The sequence below is a fragment of the Patagioenas fasciata genome, chromosome 7 (assembly GCF_037038585.1).
Source record: "Patagioenas fasciata isolate bPatFas1 chromosome 7, bPatFas1.hap1, whole genome shotgun sequence".
NCBI classification, from domain to species: Eukaryota; Metazoa; Chordata; class Aves; order Columbiformes; family Columbidae; genus Patagioenas; species Patagioenas fasciata.
The window spans coordinates 14,786,477-14,806,366 of record NC_092526.1 but is presented as its reverse complement, the minus strand read 5'-3'; the positions used below and the strand labels follow the sequence as shown (position 1 = coordinate 14,806,366).

The following is a 19,890-nucleotide window of genomic DNA, read 5'->3' as shown; positions in this document are numbered from 1 at the left end:
AGCTGGAGGGAACTCAGAAGATCACTTAGTCCATGCTCACATCACAAGGCAGGATCACCTGTACCTGTGTCTGCCATTTCTCACAGGCTCATCTAAACTATTCTGAAAGCCTTTCAATGACAGAGACTTTACGGTCTTCTCAGGCGATCTATACCATAGCTGCTTTCCCATACATCCAGGTCAGAAAAGATTATTTCCTTCTGCACTGCAGCAGCCTTTTACCACCTGAAGACCATTATGCTGCCATCCTTCAGCAACCTCTTTTCTGGTTAAAGAAACAGAGCTTAATCAATCTTTCTTTGCAGGGGGTGCTTTCTAGACCTATTTGTGTCTTTTCATATAGACAGGGCCATTCAAGAAAGACATCAGGCTCTAAATACGTTTGTAAACACCAGAAATTTAGAACAATAATGTTATTTAACCTAGGACAGGAAAATACCAAGTGGCAACCCTGGCTCGTGTTTACTTCACAAGTTATGCTCATTCCCTGCTGTTCTTCACTTGAGCACATTTGCTCACCTGTTTTGCTCACTAGATCTCTTTTGTATTTCGAGATTTGTAGAACTGCCAGTTGCCCCAAGTTTTAAAACAAAGGCTTTATATGCTAAGAGCTTGGTATTTTGGTATCAATGTTATGGTGCAGGGGTCCTGCTTAGATCAGGAGAATGGCAGCAAGCATGTTTCCCTTCTAAGCCAACAAGGGAAAACACTGCAAGAAGAAAATAGCAACTGATCTAAGTTTATGGCTTATCACAGCACTGAATAAACCCCAGGTTAGAGAATCAATATTATCACTAGACAAACCAATACTTTTGTTACCATTATCCTGAAGAAACAGGTTAGAATTTGTCAGTTTGAGAAGGAGTAAGACTCAACTCTGCATTCTGTCACATGCACATGCTAGCTAGGGAAGGGAAACACTGGCACCCCTAGAGACAGCAGCCTTGTGCCTTTCATCAGTGTTAAAATGACTGAAAGAAGGGCTCTCTGCCAGCCCAGCTGCCTGCTACACTAGATGCAGCTGCGATTTCTTACCCTGCTGAGTAAGAAGTTTCCGTAACCACATCCATAACCCATTTCTAGGATGCTGTTTGACAGGGTCAAGAAGTCTTTAAAATACTGAGGAGGGAAATGCATGAGCAAAGACACTATTAGGAAAAAAAACACATCCTGTTGTGGTAGGTTTGTTTCATTGTTTTTTTCTTTCAAAACCAAAAGTACTTAAGAAAGTCTTTTCAGCTCGTAGGTGTAAAGCCCCTAACATGCTACCTGCAGATGAAGGACAGGGATCCTAGCCATACGCTTAAAGCTAGAGACTTTGTGGAGCTCAAGAGAGTGAATCCCTTCTGATTTACAGCATCTATGAGAAGCAAATGAATTTCTTATGCTGTTTGCTACCATCCCTTGACTCTGATGTCCTCCCTACAATTAAGGGCCAAAGACACAAAGCATTATTCTGTTTTCATTAGACTTTCTTACTGCTCAGGCTTTCTGCTGGAAGATTTTATGTTTAATATGTCACGCCCAGAAGATGCCTTCCTTCCCAAAAATATTTACAGTGCAAAACACCAGGAGTGAGGGCTATACATTCCCTGTAGCCATTAGTTTAATCTATATCACTCTGAAGAAAAAAGAAATTCAAAGAGAGCTTACATTTATTTGTTTGGGCATATGCCAGATGGCGTTTGGTCAGATATAGTGAACATAGTACCTATACTGCTCCAAAAGACTGCATAGCTACTCAAAGATATCTCTTTCCCTCTCCAGCAAGAAGTCTATGAATCCACAGACTTACTGACAGCTTCGCTTCCAGACATCTCTGCCTTGCTACATTCTACTCTGTACCATGCCATAGAGGGGAAATGCCAGCACGTTGTAAGAAATTCTATTTCTGACTTAATTCAGTGTATAGCAAACAATCCTTGATGTGCCCCTGCACTCCTTACCAAGCAGAAATTCTGAAAAAGCAACAATAAAAAGGGATAAAATTAAATCAACTTCCTTTTAAATATGGAGTGGACCTCCATAGCTTAACAGGATATTGTCTCAATTTTCCTTTACCTCTCATTGGAATTGTGATAAATTCATTGAAGGCAGGTATGACCTCTAACACTTTATAACAGGAGCGGTGCAAGCACCATGCTGCAACATCCTCAAAAAAGACTGAGCATTTGGAAAATCACAGCAAATATACATACTACAAACAAAAGAAAAAAAAATGGTTAGCTGGATTACCAGTGGGCAGGCAGTAGGGATAATGCCAAGAGTCCTACCAATGCGTCACTACAGGATGCTTCCTCCTACAGATTCTGCTTTCCTGTTCCATGAGGCATTTGGAACAGTTTGCAGGAACAGTTTTTCTTGAAGAAGATGAAGAAGGGAATACATCACTACTTTTCTGGGCTTGGGGAGACAACACAGCTCTGATATGAACAGGTCGGGGAAGCCTCTCCTTGCACAGGATGTGCCACCCAAGGACAACTTGTAGATATCGTGCAAGAGGATGGCAAATCAGAGGCAACTCCAAATGCACAAGTAGGAACATTAATGATGCTAGTACTGTAGCTGAGGGCTAGAAACAGGCAATCTCTTAATAGATGGTGCTAACTAGCCTTCTTCCATCATCAGGACAGTCCATATTGCTGTGTTCAAATCCAGACTGTACAATATCTTAACATCCTACTGAAAACACAGGAGACATTAGTTTTCTGTGTGTTATCTGCTAATCCCAGCTCTCTCAGGTACATCCTGAACTGTCCACTCAGCCAGGACCAGAGCAGTTAGTGGGTGGCCTCATTCACAGGATCAGTGAGGCTGCACAGAGCCTCTGGAGGTCTCTGGCAAGAGTCCCCTGCTCAAAGCAGAGTTGGTAACAGGATCAAGTTCACTTGTGTCTGCAAAATTATTTTCACTTGGCACTGTCTCCCTAGCTATCAAATGGAAAGAAGGCAAAACTCTATATCCATACAAGAGATAGCCATTTTTGGTGTGAACTCTTTGTCTAGTGACAGGGCACTTATTTCCTGAGAAATACTTACAGAAGTATGGAAATAACAAATACAGGGAGATGAAGGCATTCATGGAAAATTCACTTGAGTGCACCAATAGTCCAAATACTAGAGATAAGATCTGATGAGATATTAAGGCTTAGTCCCTCAGATGGGTCAATTTAAATTAAGAGAGACTCATTGCTTTATACAGTGAATCCTGGGGTATGTCTGTGAGTGTGCATAATATGCACACAATTAGATTCTCTCTCAAAAGCATACTGCAGGCATCAATAGTAGTCCTGTTTACTACCTCTCAAAACAAAGTCACTAATTCTCTTTTTAGGAGAGACTTGAGTGCAGTGAGCTGCCTAACTACTGCTTTCAAGAGCCCAGGTCTAAATAAGTTTGGCCCCCCAGCCTGTAACAAATCAACTGCTTTCTAAATAGCAGCATATTCCTCAAAAGAGGTTTTTTGCTTAGATAACTAAGACTAATGTCCCATTTACATGTTAATTAAGAGAAAAAATTCTCACATGCGTTAAAAATTACAAAAACACATGCTTTACAGTGCACACAGCAATAAATCTTATAATTAAGAAAGAGGAGATCGCATTTCTCTAAGAAGATGCTTTTACAGAATCTTAACACTCCTTTTATAGGGAGAACGAGCAGCTGGATATTGCACGCCTGGAGCCAGATACCAACTTTCCAGTAGTCCAGAGCTGCACTGATATAGAACACTAGCGGAACTACAGTGAATAGCTGAATTACAGTGATTGGAAGTGTCAGACGTTTTGTGAAATGAACCAATTTGAACCAGATTTGAAAATATACTCAAGGGTACACTGTGCAGATTAGACAGCAATAAGTTTTTAGGATTTAATTCAAATCTCCTGTTCTCCTAGACTTTCCATGTATAGTTTCTCCTAACCAATTATGCCATTGTATAGGCTTGCAGAACCTAAAATCTTCAGAAGTGGTTAGGAAGCACACACACCACAAATACTTTCTTGTTCAGGCTTTCTCCAGCTCAGCCACTTTCTTAGCATCAATTGTGTTTGCAAAATATCACAAAAGATTTCTCTCTTGTCTGTATTTTCCTTATTTTCTTTGAATTTCATGCCTCTTTCCAGCTGTCCCTTCTTGCTATGACCACTCCTGACTTCAGTACTGCAATAGTACTTTACCCTGTGAAACTTTGAACAGCTTTTGTAATTTCCTGAAATCTGTTCTGTAGATTTAACCTCCCTCAAGTCTATGCCCCAAATGTATAAAATGTGTATAAAATGATTCAGACAAAAAAAAAAAAATCCAAAAAACTTTCCTCCTTCCATGCAAAACAGCTTCAGCACAGTTATTGGAATTCTCAGACAGGGAGAGAGAGCACAGGGTGTTTCACTGAAGGAGAAAGCTGCAGCCTCCATGGCACCACTGAGGCTCTCATCCTTCCATGATGAAGGGAATTTCTGACCTTGAGCCCAATGCCTTCCCTTACTGCAGGCTTCTCTCTTCCCCTTCAGGGCACCTCCACTGATATACCAACTCCAACCATAAGAGAATCACTTTTGCCCATTGTAACTTTTTTTTTTCCTTTTTTTTTAATCTACTCTGCTTTTGTCATCGTATCTACTATATGATCTAGGTAAATAAAATCTAACATATGACCTTAACTATTACAGATAATAACTACTATAGATCTACCTATATCACATAGTACAGACAAATAAATTTAAGGATATCCAGAGAACCACACTGGAAGAGAGTGCTTTAATCTTCATTAGAAAATGAATAATTTATGTTTAGATGTGGAATATATTCAAGGCAACGATTTTGTAAAGTGCCATGATTTTTATTATGTTTGGATCCTTGCCCTAGGTGATTGTGTGGTATGATCACAGACTGATGCTTGTCATCCTTGGGACACTGAAGATGAGAAAGACACTTGCAGTAGAACCATAGATTCTAGCCTAGACCTGGTGACAATGACCCATAGCACCTCTACGTCATAACATTTCTCTTTTGTTCCAAAATAGAAATATAAAAGTTCCCTTTGAGTGGTTCACTGGATCTTAAAGCATCTGTTTTTCCAAGAAAAGAGCAAAATGTTTTCTTTCACTTAATTCTCAGGAAAGTTTACATTTTACTTCTTTTTGTTAAATCAGTGTTACCGATTCCATCTACCATTTCAGGTACACCAACTGTGAAATTATGTCCCCCTGAATTCAGTCATTGTTAAACATGGAAACAGGTTTGATCAGCAGAGTCAGTATTGTCTCTGTACAAGTTAACAAACATGAACATGCAAAGATGAGCATGAAGGTCTCACATAACAGAGATTATGCTCACTTTTCAAAAGATCACAGCCACAGCAGGCTGATCCCTCCTACACTAAACAATAGTAGAGATCTCTCTAACCAACATGTCTGAAACAAATACATTAAATGCTTAAGCTTTTACAACATTTCCAAAAGCAACCTTACTATTCTCTTAACTATCCCAAGCACATTATATTTTCCATCAGTTGCATTTTCATTTTTCAGATCTTAGCTAGATTAAAAAAAAAAAAAATAAACACAGAGTCTATTATTCCACATACTAACTTCAAAGTACACATTTGCAGATATAATTTGGAAATATTTAGACACTAAAAATCCATAGGAAGCAAATGAGAAATTATGAAATACTTCGATTGGTGGCTTATTTCGTCTCTGCTTTTATGAGAAAATCAGGTTTTCCTCTCAGGTTTCAGCTCAGGAAGGATTCAGATCAGTTTTTAAACTGAAATGTGTCTTTCATATAGACCATTTAATCATTATATCATCTTACTGAATGGGCAGTATGTTGTATGAGGTGCACCATATCTTCATTATTAACATGCTATGCTGTAATGGCTAATAAGAAAAATTGCAAATTATCTACTTAAGCAAAAACAGATAGGATATTAAGGGGATAACATGTTCTGATGAATCAAATAATTTTTTCTTCTCTTTCATTTCCATCTAAAACTTCAAAGCAATCAAATGTTGTTTATGCATAAAATTTATTCCTTTCACCAATCTGTATTTTGATTAAATTTGCATACTCTATTTCCTACAAGTCAACGTGAAGAGACCCTCACGTAATTGAAACCATTTCCCCTACAGTCCTCCTATCTTCGCTATGATATTTTATATTAGTAGCTCTGTTATGCCTAATATCCATAATGTTGGCAGATTAGAATTTTCACTTAAAGCAACCTGAATTTATAAACCACTATGATGGAAAAAAGAACAAATACAAGAAAGAGGAAACAATAATTACCTGTCTTTGATGCCACACAGATCCATGTGTAAATCACTAAAATTCCCCAGGGAGCCTTGCTGAACTAAAATGAGGTCCTTGGGCTGGTTATCAATAAAGATGAGCCTCATACAGCCTTGAAAAGCAGTAATGGGATTTAAACATTGGGAATCGGTGAAATTGTCAGGGCACCCTGTGGGAAAAAGATAAAAGGTGGAGAAGAATATTGGAATGTTCATCTATTCCTGCTGGGATTTCCTGGTGCAAGAACTCAGAGGCTCATTATTCCAAATGTTTTTATTCCTTGCGCTACATAACCTTCTGTGTTATAAATCCCCCAGTAAGGGAAAAAAAAAAAAAAAAAAAGAAAGAAAGAGCAGCTATAGGAATCAGAATATGAGATTTTAGCATGGGCTAAGCAAAAACAAAATGTGACTTTTTTTCATCTTCTTTACACTCCACAGTTAATAGCAACTGATTCTCATCAAAAAGCTGTGCTAACTGTAAAATCATTATGGGTTAAATTCTGATGCTGAGACAATGCACAGAATAAAAGGATGAAATCCTGTGGACAGCAAGTAAGAAAACCATTTCTATTTTGAGCTTCTCAGTATTTGGACAGCCCCGAGATCCAAAGACTCCTGTGCATCCTCAGTGTTGTATTCAGAGGGTTCATTGAGATCAGAGCCTCACTGTGGTAAGCACTACACAGAAATATATTAGATAAAAATATGATAGTTTATGACAATCTCTTTATTTAAATTAATGCTTGCACGGCAAAAAGCAGAAGGTAATATTTTTCAAGACTGTTCTTTCAATTTTCAAAATTTAACTAAATCTACATCAATTTCCTTGGGAGCCCAGTACCTAAATACCTTTGTAGATCTGAGCCATATGTCAATTAAGCTCTGAAGTCTAAATCACTGAGCCTGATCAGGACAGTGATATTTACAGGAATATTAATAATGCTAATAGTCCTCAGGCCTTTTACCTAGAAAAAAACCACCTGTGGCTAATACAGCTATGCAGCTTTTCCATGTTTTGCTAACCAGATATAGGTACCCATTGGTTACCACTACTAATAGTCCACTTTCACAGCCGTGTTAGCAGTTCCGCTCATTCTCTCTCTGCCAGGGTTGATCTTCTCACAGCACTGTATGCACTAAAACTCAATAGGTATCTAAAATCAATAATTACAAATTTTCTCTTAGCTGCAAACAGAGTGCACCTGGGGAGATCTCAATGGTGAGCACCCAAGGATCCGAATCATAAAAATGTGTCCTGCATCTGTATGAAACAACTTACCTCCAAAATAGTAGCTATTCCCAGAGTAGATCCTGGAGACTGTGGTTGCATGGCTAGCAGTGGCAGCATTGTTATCCAGCGTCAGGGTAATGCGATGTCTTCTGGCATTGATGTTAACAGAATGCCAAAGCCCATCATGGAGATTTGTTCCTGGCAAAAATCAAGTACAAAGAGTGAAAAAGAGGTGCCAGAGACAACAGAGTTCTTCAAACCTTCCTTTGCTTTCAACTTGTGACTACAAACATGCAGCTGCCCCCAGAACAGGGAAAACTGGCAGCTGAAAAGTATGCATTGCCTTTCGACAAAAAACTGGCATAGAAGAAAAGGCCAATGAAGCAGCAAGCTTTTGAGAGTAAGTAAGACTGTCATCTCACATTTTAATCTAACCTGCTTCTGGTACTGCAGGCACTCACCAAGCTATCAGGGCCCTTTGTCTTACTGGTAGCAATTACTACCATTTTGTGGATGTTTATGTCTTATTTTCAATCTGTTGGTAAATGCTCATAGCTCACAGGAGTCTTCAGAGAAGGTCTCTATTGAGCTTCTCCGATGAAACACATGCCTGAGATTGCAGAGGATTAGATTCAGTGAGACAGTCATATCCTCTCTCAGGCTTTAATATGAAACCCAACAAACCCCAGTAGGCATCAGTAGGATCTGTGTTTCTTAAAACCCTTCAGCACTAAGGTAGCATGCAGTCTTATTGATGGTTGTACCTATTGAAGGCTGATGGCCTTTCTATATTGGATTTTGACATGGATCTTGTGAGAGCTGGGGTTGTTGCTCTGACCAGGAATCTATGAAGGTACATGAGCGATTACGGTACTGGGTAGCCTCTTTCTCTTCTAGACACTTGTGCAAAGGGGGGAAATAACCTCTCTGTCTCCTTATTCTGAAAATCAGTGTTGCATCTTGTGGCTCTTGAATAACACCACACAGCTACAAAGAAATTCCACATCCTCTGTCTGACAGCCATGAAAAATCAGTGGGCAAGCGCCTGAGCTCGCACACAGTGGTGCAGACCAAAAATAACTTAATTACAGTTCAAAATACACTGCCCTTAGGCTGGAGTCACTGAGACCAGGAACAGACAACTAGTATTTACTCCCCTCACTAGAGGAATATTTTTTGTAACTGTAGCTTTCAGAAAATAAAAACAAACGAGCACTTTGTGACACAAAGAGGTGTGAGAACAGTTTAAAAGAAAATAAAAAAAATTGTGGGTGTTATGTATATGAAAAACCATTTCATTATGAATTTGAAATTGAGACAATTTTCACAGTAATGGCTGTTAACACATGCACAATATCCATAGAATAAGATGCCAGCTTCCCAGGAGGGGAAAAAAAAAAAAAAAAAGATGATTTTTCAGCTAGAACAAGTCCATTTTGAAGTGAAATATGTTGCTGAAGTTTGAAAAGATGTCAAAACAAAATACGTCCCATTTGGGGCAGAAATAGGTCCATTCTTGATCAAATAGGAGTTTATTGTGAGTACCTGACATCTGCAGAACATGGCACTTGCAATTTCTGCATATTTTTCCTGTGTAAGTAGGCAGTTGGCAATGTTTTAGATAGCACCAAAGGCTGGGCTCAGGTTCATGATTTCAGAACTACATAAAAACAAATACACCCAACCAAATATTGACATGGTCTCAGCTTTGTCAACAATTTAATTAGGATTGCAATAAAGGCTGGAAAGTCAGTTTTCAGCATTCATTTGTAGCAAGCTAAGGCTATAACAATCTGCATGAACAAGGATAGATACAGGTCTGCCTCATTTTATACTGCAAAGGGGAATGAAACACACATATGGAACATCTCTGCTTTCACAACTCTCAGATTTTATCTCTGCTTCTTTTAATAGACACATCTGCCCTCTTTTAGTCTGTATTGGGAATATTTTAATATTACATATTTTTAAACAGCTGCTCTTTTAGAAAATACTATTATTATTATATAGTTCCACCTCAATTCCATCAGTCTATTACTTATCCACCTTTGGAAACCGAGTGTTCAACACATGCAGAAAATTTCCCTGTCTCCCACCCGGTAGAGCAGCAAGGGATCCACAGAAGGCCTGGACTAAGAATGTTTCTGTTTGAGATGCCAGCATGGCTTATATAGGTCATACTGGGACAGCAGCTGGGACACTCTGGCCCTGCCTTTGTTGTACAGTCTGAAATTGTATCCCTGTTTTCTCTGGGAGCCAATGCATAGGTATTCTGCTAAGTGTTTACAAGCAATTACCTCCGAATGTTAGGTCAGAGAGGCAATCCCATTTCACCCTCTCACATCCCGCCAGCTGCACAAAGCAGCTGGCAGACTGGCTGAGAAGGCCAGCGAGCTATTGTGAGGAGAGGAAGCCAATGGTCAAGTCTCTCTTCTGAACAGAGCACAATGGGAGATTTGCTTCAGAGGAAGCAAATCAGCTCTGAAGGTGCCTTGACTTGTGCTGGGGAATGGTGCAGCAGCTGAGTTGCTTCCCAGCTGACTTCCGCACAATCTGAGGACAGGTAGCAGGAAGGTCTTCATGTGACCTGACTGAAGAAAATTTAGTGTGACTGTTTAAGAATACAGAGGCTGAAATAATTGTCAGGTAGACTGAGTCTGGAGATCTCAGGATGCTGGTTTTCCATGCTTAGATCTACCTCAAGACGCACAGAGTGATTCTACTACTGAAAAGCAAAAGAAAATTCGAGAAGAGAAAGAAAGATTGGGTCCTTCCTTATTTCACCATCCTTTTATCCTGTGGGGTTGCACCTTTGTATTCTAGAGGGGTACAGATGAGAGTAGACAAAACTGAAGTACCTTCATTGATTTCCACTGGGTTCTCTGTCTCTTTCTGAATAAGCAGTGTCAGTCTCCCACTATGGAGGTAAACCAAGAGAGGTCCTGAATTTTCAGACAATTTGGTGAACAGAAGTAAGCCGTCTTTATTCCATGTTCGAAACTGGAAGCTGACTGACAAACCATCAATTTGAGGAGTGCCGGGTAGTAACAAGTAGCTTCGACTGGCACTGATGAAGGTGATAGGAACAATTTGTGGTTCTGAGCAGGAAAAGGTCACGTTCCCCTGCAAATAATAAAAATCAAACGTTATCAACATGGCTTTTTTCTGTTTGTTTTTGTTTCCAGACATCCAAATACATCTATAGTTAAATAAGCTCATGGGGTTTCTAATGGCCCTCAAGGTTGAAATAGGTATTGTTATTCAGACACAAATCTTTGGAATTTATTACAAAATGTATCTGTCCATCCTGGGAAAAAAACATCTGACTTCAAAATTTTACTTGAACCCTAAATAGGGGAAGTGGAATAAAAAACCAAAACCTTAATTCTTAGAAGGATTTAAACATGTCCAAGTGTCCTCTATCAAGACCATGCCTAGGTGCAGAAGGGCTCATTTGGTAGCCCAGACAGACCATCTCCACGTGGCCGCATCTGCTTTGCATTTCCCAGCTCCTTTCATTTCAAGTTCAAATTTAGCTTTATATCAATAAAATCAAATTCATTCAGATCTATGTTACTTCAGGAACTGACAATTAAGGAATCGCAAGTTTGCTTGAAACTTCATGAGCTGCAGGTTATGATACTAATGTTGTGTGTTAGTTCTGCACTGACAGGACTACAGGAGTGTGAACAAGGCAATGTGCAAGTGAAAAAATAAAACATTCTCCAATGCACACGAATCCTAATGAACAGACTAGATTTTTTTTCTAAATATGAGCCAAAATGCAGCCACTGATGACAGTATTATTTTGCTCATTTACACCAACACTGCACAACCTTAAAAGTAAAAAATCTCTTATCTACTTCATTCTACTACATGGGACCAAACAAGAGGCAAGTTGCCTAAGTTTATTTCAAATATTCAACAGATAATTTGCAGTAGCAGTACTGTTTATGTTTTATTTTACCCAAAGTGACGCAGCCTTGTGCTAATTAAAATAATAAAAGTTCACTTAAGAATAATAATACAAATAATTAAAAATAATTGTTCTGAAATTATTTCAAAATTCATAAGAAAATCCAAAGAAAAAGTCACTTGAACACAGTACTTCTAGTGGAATGAAACTATAGTGAGATTTCCTGGCCAGTTCTAGGTCTCCTGGTTTCCCAGGCACATTGTGAGGAATTATTAAAACATTACATATTCGGCAAGCATGATGAAATACAACACTATTTCAATGGCAAACTTAACTGATTACTTCATTCATTCAGCCCTGAAATCCATGGTGTTATTTGCCCAGAAGTTCAGCACATTTACTCAAAGCAACCAGTAGAATCTGTACAAGCATGTACCACTGTAGTTTGTAGATGAAATTACTCCATTGCTTTGTTCATCTACTGTAACCTACCCAACCAGGTCATTCAAACTATGCAATAAAACCTTGACAAGCTCAGACACACTTAAGGAGCCATGTCTTCCAAAGCTACTCCAGGAGACTGTTGCAGCCAGCTTGCTTTCAACTAGGCTGCTTTGTAAAATACCAACTGGAATCTGATAAAGCCATTGGAGTAAAAGGCTTTCTCCATAGTACGGCGTCTCATCAGAGTTGCTACCTCACTCTAACAGGATAAGTATAATGAACAGTTCTTGATGGATGTGTAGGAAGTTGCACAGTGCTTGGGGAATTCCTCTCTGAAATCTCAGACAGCTGATGGAACTGTTTCCTATCACTTTCAAATGTCTTTCTAGTCTTTATTTGAAGATGAAAAATAAATGAAGTGCCAGAAAGACAAAGTTATCACTGGATAAAACAATCCTTGATAGATATATAGGTATGTCAAGCCATTTACATATTTCCTGCCCTGTTCGGTGCAGAATGCTATGTAACAGATTTTGCAATGGCAAAAGGTGTTGATGGGTATATAAAATTAGAATGAGTCTTGTGATATAATCCAAAGTTTAAGCAAACTTAACATTAGCCAAGTGGGAAGTAGAAGAAGAATTTGTTCTCAACCTTTTAAATGTTTCTACTACTTGATGGGCTTTGCTTGCATAAGAGATTCCATGGGCCTTTTTTTTTTTGTTACTGCTGTTCTATTTCCATTGAATTAATGACAAATTACAGAAAACAAAGAGAGCCAACTGCAGTGATATAAACAAGTATTCTTAACTTTCTCTAGAGCTTTTTAAAGGTTTAGATATTTAAAATACTGATGACAAATTTTCTTTGGAATTTTAGACATTTACACTGATGCAAGTAACTTCACACAAAGTAGTAAGACATTTGCAGATCTAATACACACATAACAGCTTCTCCTAAACCTGCATCTGATCAGGAGTATTTTGTTTTAATTGGAAGCAGTTCTGGAACTCTCCAGGGTTCACAGAAGACTTCTGGCAGACACTTGATTTTACAACTGAACCCAGTTTTAACCGGAAAGTAAAACATCATTGGCTAGGAAATAGGATAAGAAGAGTCTAATCCCTAGAGAAAATATAGGAGATGTTCAGCTCTACCCAGCTGCTGGAACTCCCACTATCATGTGATGTTTGAGAATCCCATTGAGTCCATCATCTCCAGACTGATTAATGACTCCTCTAATAAGCAGTGAAATATTTCCAAAACATTTCTTAGTGTTCATACAAGAGAAACCTTCTGAACTTAGAAATGCAATGGAGATATTTGCATTGTTTTCACTGACTGCCATGACACTTGTCTCAAAAAAAGTGCAAGCACCCTAGATTTCTGCAGGCAGGGTATGGTTGCAGAGGTGGTTCTTATTCAAGTAAGATGTTGAATGAACAGGTGACAACATGTTACAGCATTTGAAGGAAGAATCGGAGCCTTTCCTATTAAAAAGAGAATGGAAGAACACAGTCGCTAAGTGATGAGGATAAAAGTGGATTACACAGAAAATCCTCTGAGCCATAAGCCTCATCCAAAACTGACTGGAGTCTTTCCAGTGACTTCTGCAGGACATCAGTAAAACCTTTATAACTTTAATGAACCATTTCAGTCTTTTCTGGCCTTTCTTCATGTTGTATTACACACTGTTGAATTAAGATAGAAGGCTGCTACAGCACCACAGTCAGGGCAATTGTTGAGAAGTTTTCTATACATCCCCCTCGCTCTCAGAGAATACTAATCAAAGGTAATGTGTACTTGGGAAACTATTCAAACTGACAGCTGAACTGAAATCCTCAACATTTAGCCTACCAAAGGACAACAGCCAAGACCACAGCTTGAACAGGAAGAACAATAAATGAGTATTTCTGAGCTCTCATTCTTCCTGCAGGTTAGAGGATCAAGTGGACACTTACTTTCCTCATTAATCAATCTATCCAATAAAAAGGATATCTTGTTTTCTGCAGAGGGCTGGAAAGGAAGATTTCATATGACAGTTAAGGGAACTAAAATCCCAGGCCTGGCTGAAATACAAATGTGGGTAAACTGGCAAGAATATCTCCAGCTTGGAAACTGGAGGACTATTTTTATCTATGAAGAGACTGAGGTTGCAGACAAATTTGCAAAGAGAGCAACAGAGGAAAAAGGTGACCTCTGATGCAATTTTAAAAGGATAAAATGAAAGATTGTAATTCAGGTCTGTGCAGCTGAATTGTAAGAATGGAAGAGGTTCCTCTAAATCCCATTTTTAAATGAACTACCCCAAGCAGAACAGATGTTAGGAGACCCACGTAGATTTCAAGTACTTCTCAAGACATTGCTAAGCATTGAACAGAATGTAAAACAAAGTGATATACCAGCCCCAGCCTACTGACATACCGGTGCAAACTGATGTCAAAGAGAATGCGGGAGCACCAAGACCCATGGCGTTACTTGAGCTAGGACTAGTCCACTGAGTCAGCAACTAGCCCATCCTGAGGGCAGGGCTCATACTTTAAGAGAAGTTCCTCTACTGAGATGGGTTTGTCTTTCTCTGAGCAAAATTTCATCATGGATATCTGAAAGCTTTCACGATCCAAGTTTAACCGAAATGAACATACCTTTGTGACAGAGAGCAGCCCTGTTTTTAGTCACTGTAGGTATCATGTATGTTGATAAAAAGTTAACTAGATAATGTCCCTGTGTGGAAAAAGTAGCATTAAAAAAAACCAAAAAAAATAAATGCTTTGAAAAGGCATTGTCAACATGACATAATCAACCATGAGATGCTTGGCTAGAGATTTCTGGATGTTCTTTATTTCTGACTCCTAAGCTATGTCACTGGACAGAAGTTGAACAAAGCATTTTACCATTTTCACGCCCATAGTAACTGTATATTATTGTTTCATTATATGGTACAATAGCTAAGAGTTGCTGACAAAAGATGGCAACAGATAGAGAGCTAATTTGGAAAAAAAAAAAAAAATCATACATCATTTCTCAGAGAGACGGGAAAAGGAAAAAAAAGAGCACAAGAGGAAACACAAAAGAAATTCAGCGTGTTTAATATTTTCCTTCCTTTGAACAAGAAGCAGAAATAAAGCCAGCCTTTCAAATTCACCTTACCAGAAATGAATAAGATAGATGTCCTAGATCAAACTGACAAATTAGTATAATCCAAGCAGAATTTTTGTTCCAGTGCAAGGTATCCTGATCTGCAGCTTATTAGGTTTTATTACATGGAACAAAACACAGCTGCAAGGAGATTTTTTATTAGTATTATTATTATTATTAAAACAGACCTACTTCTACGTTAAAATAGAAAAGTGCATAGAAAGCAATTCTTATCAGCTTTTTTTTAATTAGTTATCGTTATCAGATTTTCTTCAAGTCCAATCATCTGTGTATCCTAGCACAGCACCAGCCTAAATTGTTGGTATAAACTGCACACAGAATCACAGAATGTTAGGGATTGGAAGGGACCTCGAAAGATCATCTAGTCCAATCCCCCTGCTGGAGCAGGGCATTGCAGGCTCTTGACTGTGATGGGGTCAGCTTGCTCCTTTCTGTTATGCTGGGCAGCCAAGTAACAAGCAGTTCCCAGGGTCCCAGCAACTGCATTAAAACCTTAGAAAAAGACATTTAAACCTCAGATTTACAGCAAATTACATTCTCCCCTATTTTCCTTACTCCCTGCTAACTCCTACGACAATTATTAGCCATCTTTCTTGCTCTCCTACAAGGACTTACAGTCTTATCACCTCCTGCCTTGAAAGATCGTCCTTCGCTCAGCAGGTACTAAGGGCCCTATTCACTCATTTTGACTATCCAGATAATGTAATAAATTAAACTCTGAACAACTATTTCTAACCTGTAATTTGCTGAAAGCTGATGACTCTCAGAAAGGCCTTGTTTGCTCAGAAGCGTGTCTTTTTTTCCCCACACATGTCAACTAGTCTTACAAGAAAATATAGACTCTCTCCCCCAAAGACTTACTTCACTTATGGTCATCACAACTATCAAAATCCTAACACAAATAAACTTCTATATCAAGAAAAGGAGAGTTTAATATTGCAGGGAGAGGGTGGATTAAATATTTACAGACTGAAAGTCTTTGGAATTGTAGACAAAGCCTACTGAAATCAATGTGAAAACTATCATTTAAACAGACTTTATTTCAAGACCTTGACTGAGATGACACATTTGATTCGAAACAACCTCCTTATACTGTTCAACAAGAATAAAATGGGACCTTAAAATGAATGCTGTTTATATAGAATTTATTACTACACCACGGTGAAGGCAGCGTATGAAGGAAACCTGTCTGAAGATCCAGAGAGCAGACATGAAGACAGAAAAAAAACATAAAAAGCTATTTTTACACGAACCAAGTATTTCTGGAATCTGAGTTCACCTACTTGATTTACAGAACAGCAAATTCAGTACTCTTTTTAATGTGTGCATGTGACTCACACTTTCATTAAGCTGGACTCTTTTTTTAAAAAATAAATTTAACTTAGTCCTACAGGAAGTTCTGAAAAATGTCATTAAATAGTTCCAACAGTTTTTATTTATGTGTATAGTTATGTATGTATATATTTATTTATGTATTTATGTATAGTCTGATCACAGTGCAAAAACTAAAAAAAAAAAAAAAATCTAACTCCTGCTTCTCCAGACCCTAGTAAGGGCCTTCACAAATCAGCAGCCTGATATTCACAGATATATCAACACTTGCAATAGTACTTTGGTAGAGTGAGACATGTAGACAAGGAAATTCTTCTCAAGATGAAGGTATCTCAAATCAGCTTAATAAAATAGCATGTTTAGATTCTCTATAAAGGGAATGGATTATTAGTTTACATTCTCCTGTCACTAGGTATCTTTCCTTGCTCTTTGATGCTGGCAATTGGTTATTTCCCCTGAGGCACTACAGTGATGCATTTACATGTCACCACATCCCAGATTCAACATGGCAGGCTGACGTAAAAATTCAAGCATATCTGAGGGCTAACAACTTCTGCCTTACAAATATCCTGTGTTTCTCTCAAGTCAGTGCAGGGTTTGCTCTGTTAAATAAAAATACAACTCTAATTCTTGTTAGCCGAAGGTAACGGAAGGGAAAGGGGGATAGGGTTTTCAGTTTCACTGAGTACATAAGGTAGAACGTTGAGAAGATCCAACACTGCATCTTTTCATGACCTTTTCATTTCTTCTCTTCAGCTAGACAGCTTCTTATTTGGACATCCCAAATCAGTGACATATGAAATGACATAAGACCCTGGCCACGGGTCACATTAGAGTAGTTTCTAAAGGTGCAATCTGAATCTAGGAGCAGGTGTCCAGGACACCATAGGTATTTTCAGGATACTATATTTCTCTCTTAACTACTCCCTCAACCAGATGTATTTAGTAATTCCCAATGGATTTCTCTTCCTAGAAGTTGTCCCACCTCCTCCTGTACTACATATGTTCTTAACAAGTTCAAAATCCTTCAAGGATGATTTCACCATCCCACACATCAACAGATCAAATACCCTTTTGCTTCTTGTAAATGTTGCTCCCAGCATACTTTTCTGCCCCTAACTACTTGCTAAGGAAGCACAAGCAACTGCTGTACATTTTCTCCTAACAGGCAGTCTGCACTTCTTTTGTGCTGAGAAGACAGCTAGTAAATAGGGCAGATCTTTAGATTATTTTAAAGCATTTGCAGAGTTTTCCCAAGGGTCCAGCCCTACAATCATGACAGTAGTAATTACAGAAATTTGACTTCTCATAACCTCTCGCAATTAAAACCCTTAATTGCTTCAGAGAGCAAATAAAAGAACCCCTATCATTTTGCCACACTCAACAACCTAAGGGAAGGAAAGAAAAATAAAAGAAAACACCAATCAAACAAAAAAAACCCAAAACCCTCACAGCAACAAAAAACCCCCACAACATACCATGAGGAAGAGAAGAAACCCCAGAGAGAAGACAGATAGCCTGTCCAAATAGATCGGGCTGCCACATAGAGAGGTTAAGTATCAGGCAATATAAAAATGAAATTCTGAAGGCGAGTTCCAGTTCAAAGAGATAGGCTGCCTCGTTATCTTGAGATGTCTTCTCAAGGGGATTTATTGCAAGTCTGACAACTGCAAATGAGTTACAGAAAAGAGGTAGAATGATAATCACAGCCACCATCTAAGAGTACGATACATAGTACAGTACTCAATAACAGGTTGTTATTGACAACCTGTAGCTTCTTCCTCTGACTTCAAATGGAGCTGATTTGGGACCATTCTTTATATGGTTGTGGAACTACTTCATAAGAGGAAATCTATACCTCCAAAGCTGATGTATCTTTCTCCTGCTTGTGTGAAAGATGTCAACAGTAAACAAAACAAAGTTGATGGGTATGAAAATACACAAGTTTGGATCACTTAATGTGTCAATGTTCACAAAGGGACAGAGAATGAATCAGGGACTAAGTGTTGAAGTCTGCCTCCATTTTGGAGGCAAAAGCTTATGTCTCTGAGCATTTATGCCTTTCTAATCCTAAACTGGACAGTTTGTCCTAAAATATCTTTTGTTAGGAGATAAAGGTGTTTTGGGCCCTAAAAATGCAGAACCATCTCTGGTGATCTCCAGCTTGGGGAGGGGGAACACACGTACACACCACATTGTTGAAAGAAGTGATTCCAAGTCCCTGCTATATTTAATTATTCTTCTGTACTGTTCATTTCATCATATTTTCATTCCAGACAACATTAGAAACTACAAAGACACAAAGCAGGAAGCTTGCAGCTCCCTAGGGATACGGATTGTTTCTTGAAAACCTCAATGAACTTCTACTCAAAGTATTTAGTGCAGAGGAAGGCTGGCAGGCAAAAGACTATATTTAGGAAGAACAAGTTATTTTAATTTGAGTAAGTAAATTGCTAAGAAGTGGGGAAAAGCAGGAAGATGGGAGAGTGAGATCAAGCAGTGAAAGCTGGAAGTACCTGAGAGTTGCTAGAGGAGATAAAGAGCTGCAATAGAAAGGATGTTGTAAAACAACAGGCTTAGGGAGGCTGTTTCTTATAGAAGGATGTTCACCTAAGATTATGAGGAGTTGTGAGTGTGGCAAACTTTCCATGCACTTTGCATACACAAATGTCACAGACACAGCACACAGTAGCTCATAAATCTTGCAAAATGTGGTACAGCAGCCAGTCTTCATCAACTATTGCATTAAAATCATCACTTTTGTGAGGGAGATTGAAGGATGAGGGCACATCCCATCTACCTTAAATTGACAAAAGGGGCAGGATTCCTAGACCTTCAATCTAGCATTGACTGAATCAAGTGTTGTGATAACAGAGTTTCATTGCTTGGGGTCATGTTATACCCAGACAATACCCTTCATTTTTTTTGTGGTTTTTTTTTTTTAACTCCCCTTTAGGAAGGCCTTACCATTACCCAGCTGGTGAAACAAGCAGCCATTTGATGACCTAAGAAGCAGATCAGGGCTCTTTCCTCCCCTTAGGAAATAAGGTGAGGGGAAGAACAATTTAACAAAGTTCATAAGATTTGTTCCTTAGAGTCCTGAGTCAGAGCAACCAAAGTTGAGGTTATTAAAGCAAAGTATCTTAGTCCCAAGCCAGGGGAGCATCCCTGAAGCAGTTCTGACTGTCAGCAACACAATGCAGGACTTCTCACCCATCACCTTTCCATTTGCCATTTCCCTGTGTATTCAGCCTTGCCCTAGGCAGGGAAAGTGAGGAAAGGATTTGTGGTCTTCTGGCTTGCTTCATTTGTAGCTTCAGTCTGTTTATACACGTTACTACCAACTAGAAAATGCCATGAGAACCAGAAGCAGTTTCACCTCCATGTTCTCCAAAGGCACAATCTCAGACAAAAGGCAGATATCTAAGCATGGCGCAGGAGTGAGGCACAAGTTAAACAAAGAGCTGTTTTATGTACAATTTCTCAAAGCTGCATGGGAGTGCACTGTTCCTT

General features: G+C 38.8%; 1 protein-coding gene across 4 annotated transcripts in view; it reads right to left on the bottom strand.

Moving 5' to 3' along the window:
• CNTNAP5 (contactin associated protein family member 5) overlaps window positions 1-19,890 on the bottom strand; it is a 272,016-nt gene that overhangs the window by 116,476 nt on the left and 135,650 nt on the right. For all 4 annotated transcript variants that reach the window (XM_071810877.1, XM_065840744.2, XM_065840745.2 and 1 more), the window contains 3 exons: window positions 10,385-10,649; window positions 7,575-7,724; window positions 6,291-6,462 (listed from right to left, as the gene is read on the bottom strand). In XM_071810877.1, coding sequence (XP_071666978.1) covers window positions 6,291-6,462; window positions 7,575-7,724; window positions 10,385-10,649 — 587 coding nt within the window. The remainder of the gene's footprint in view (window positions 1-6,290; window positions 6,463-7,574; window positions 7,725-10,384; window positions 10,650-19,890) is intronic.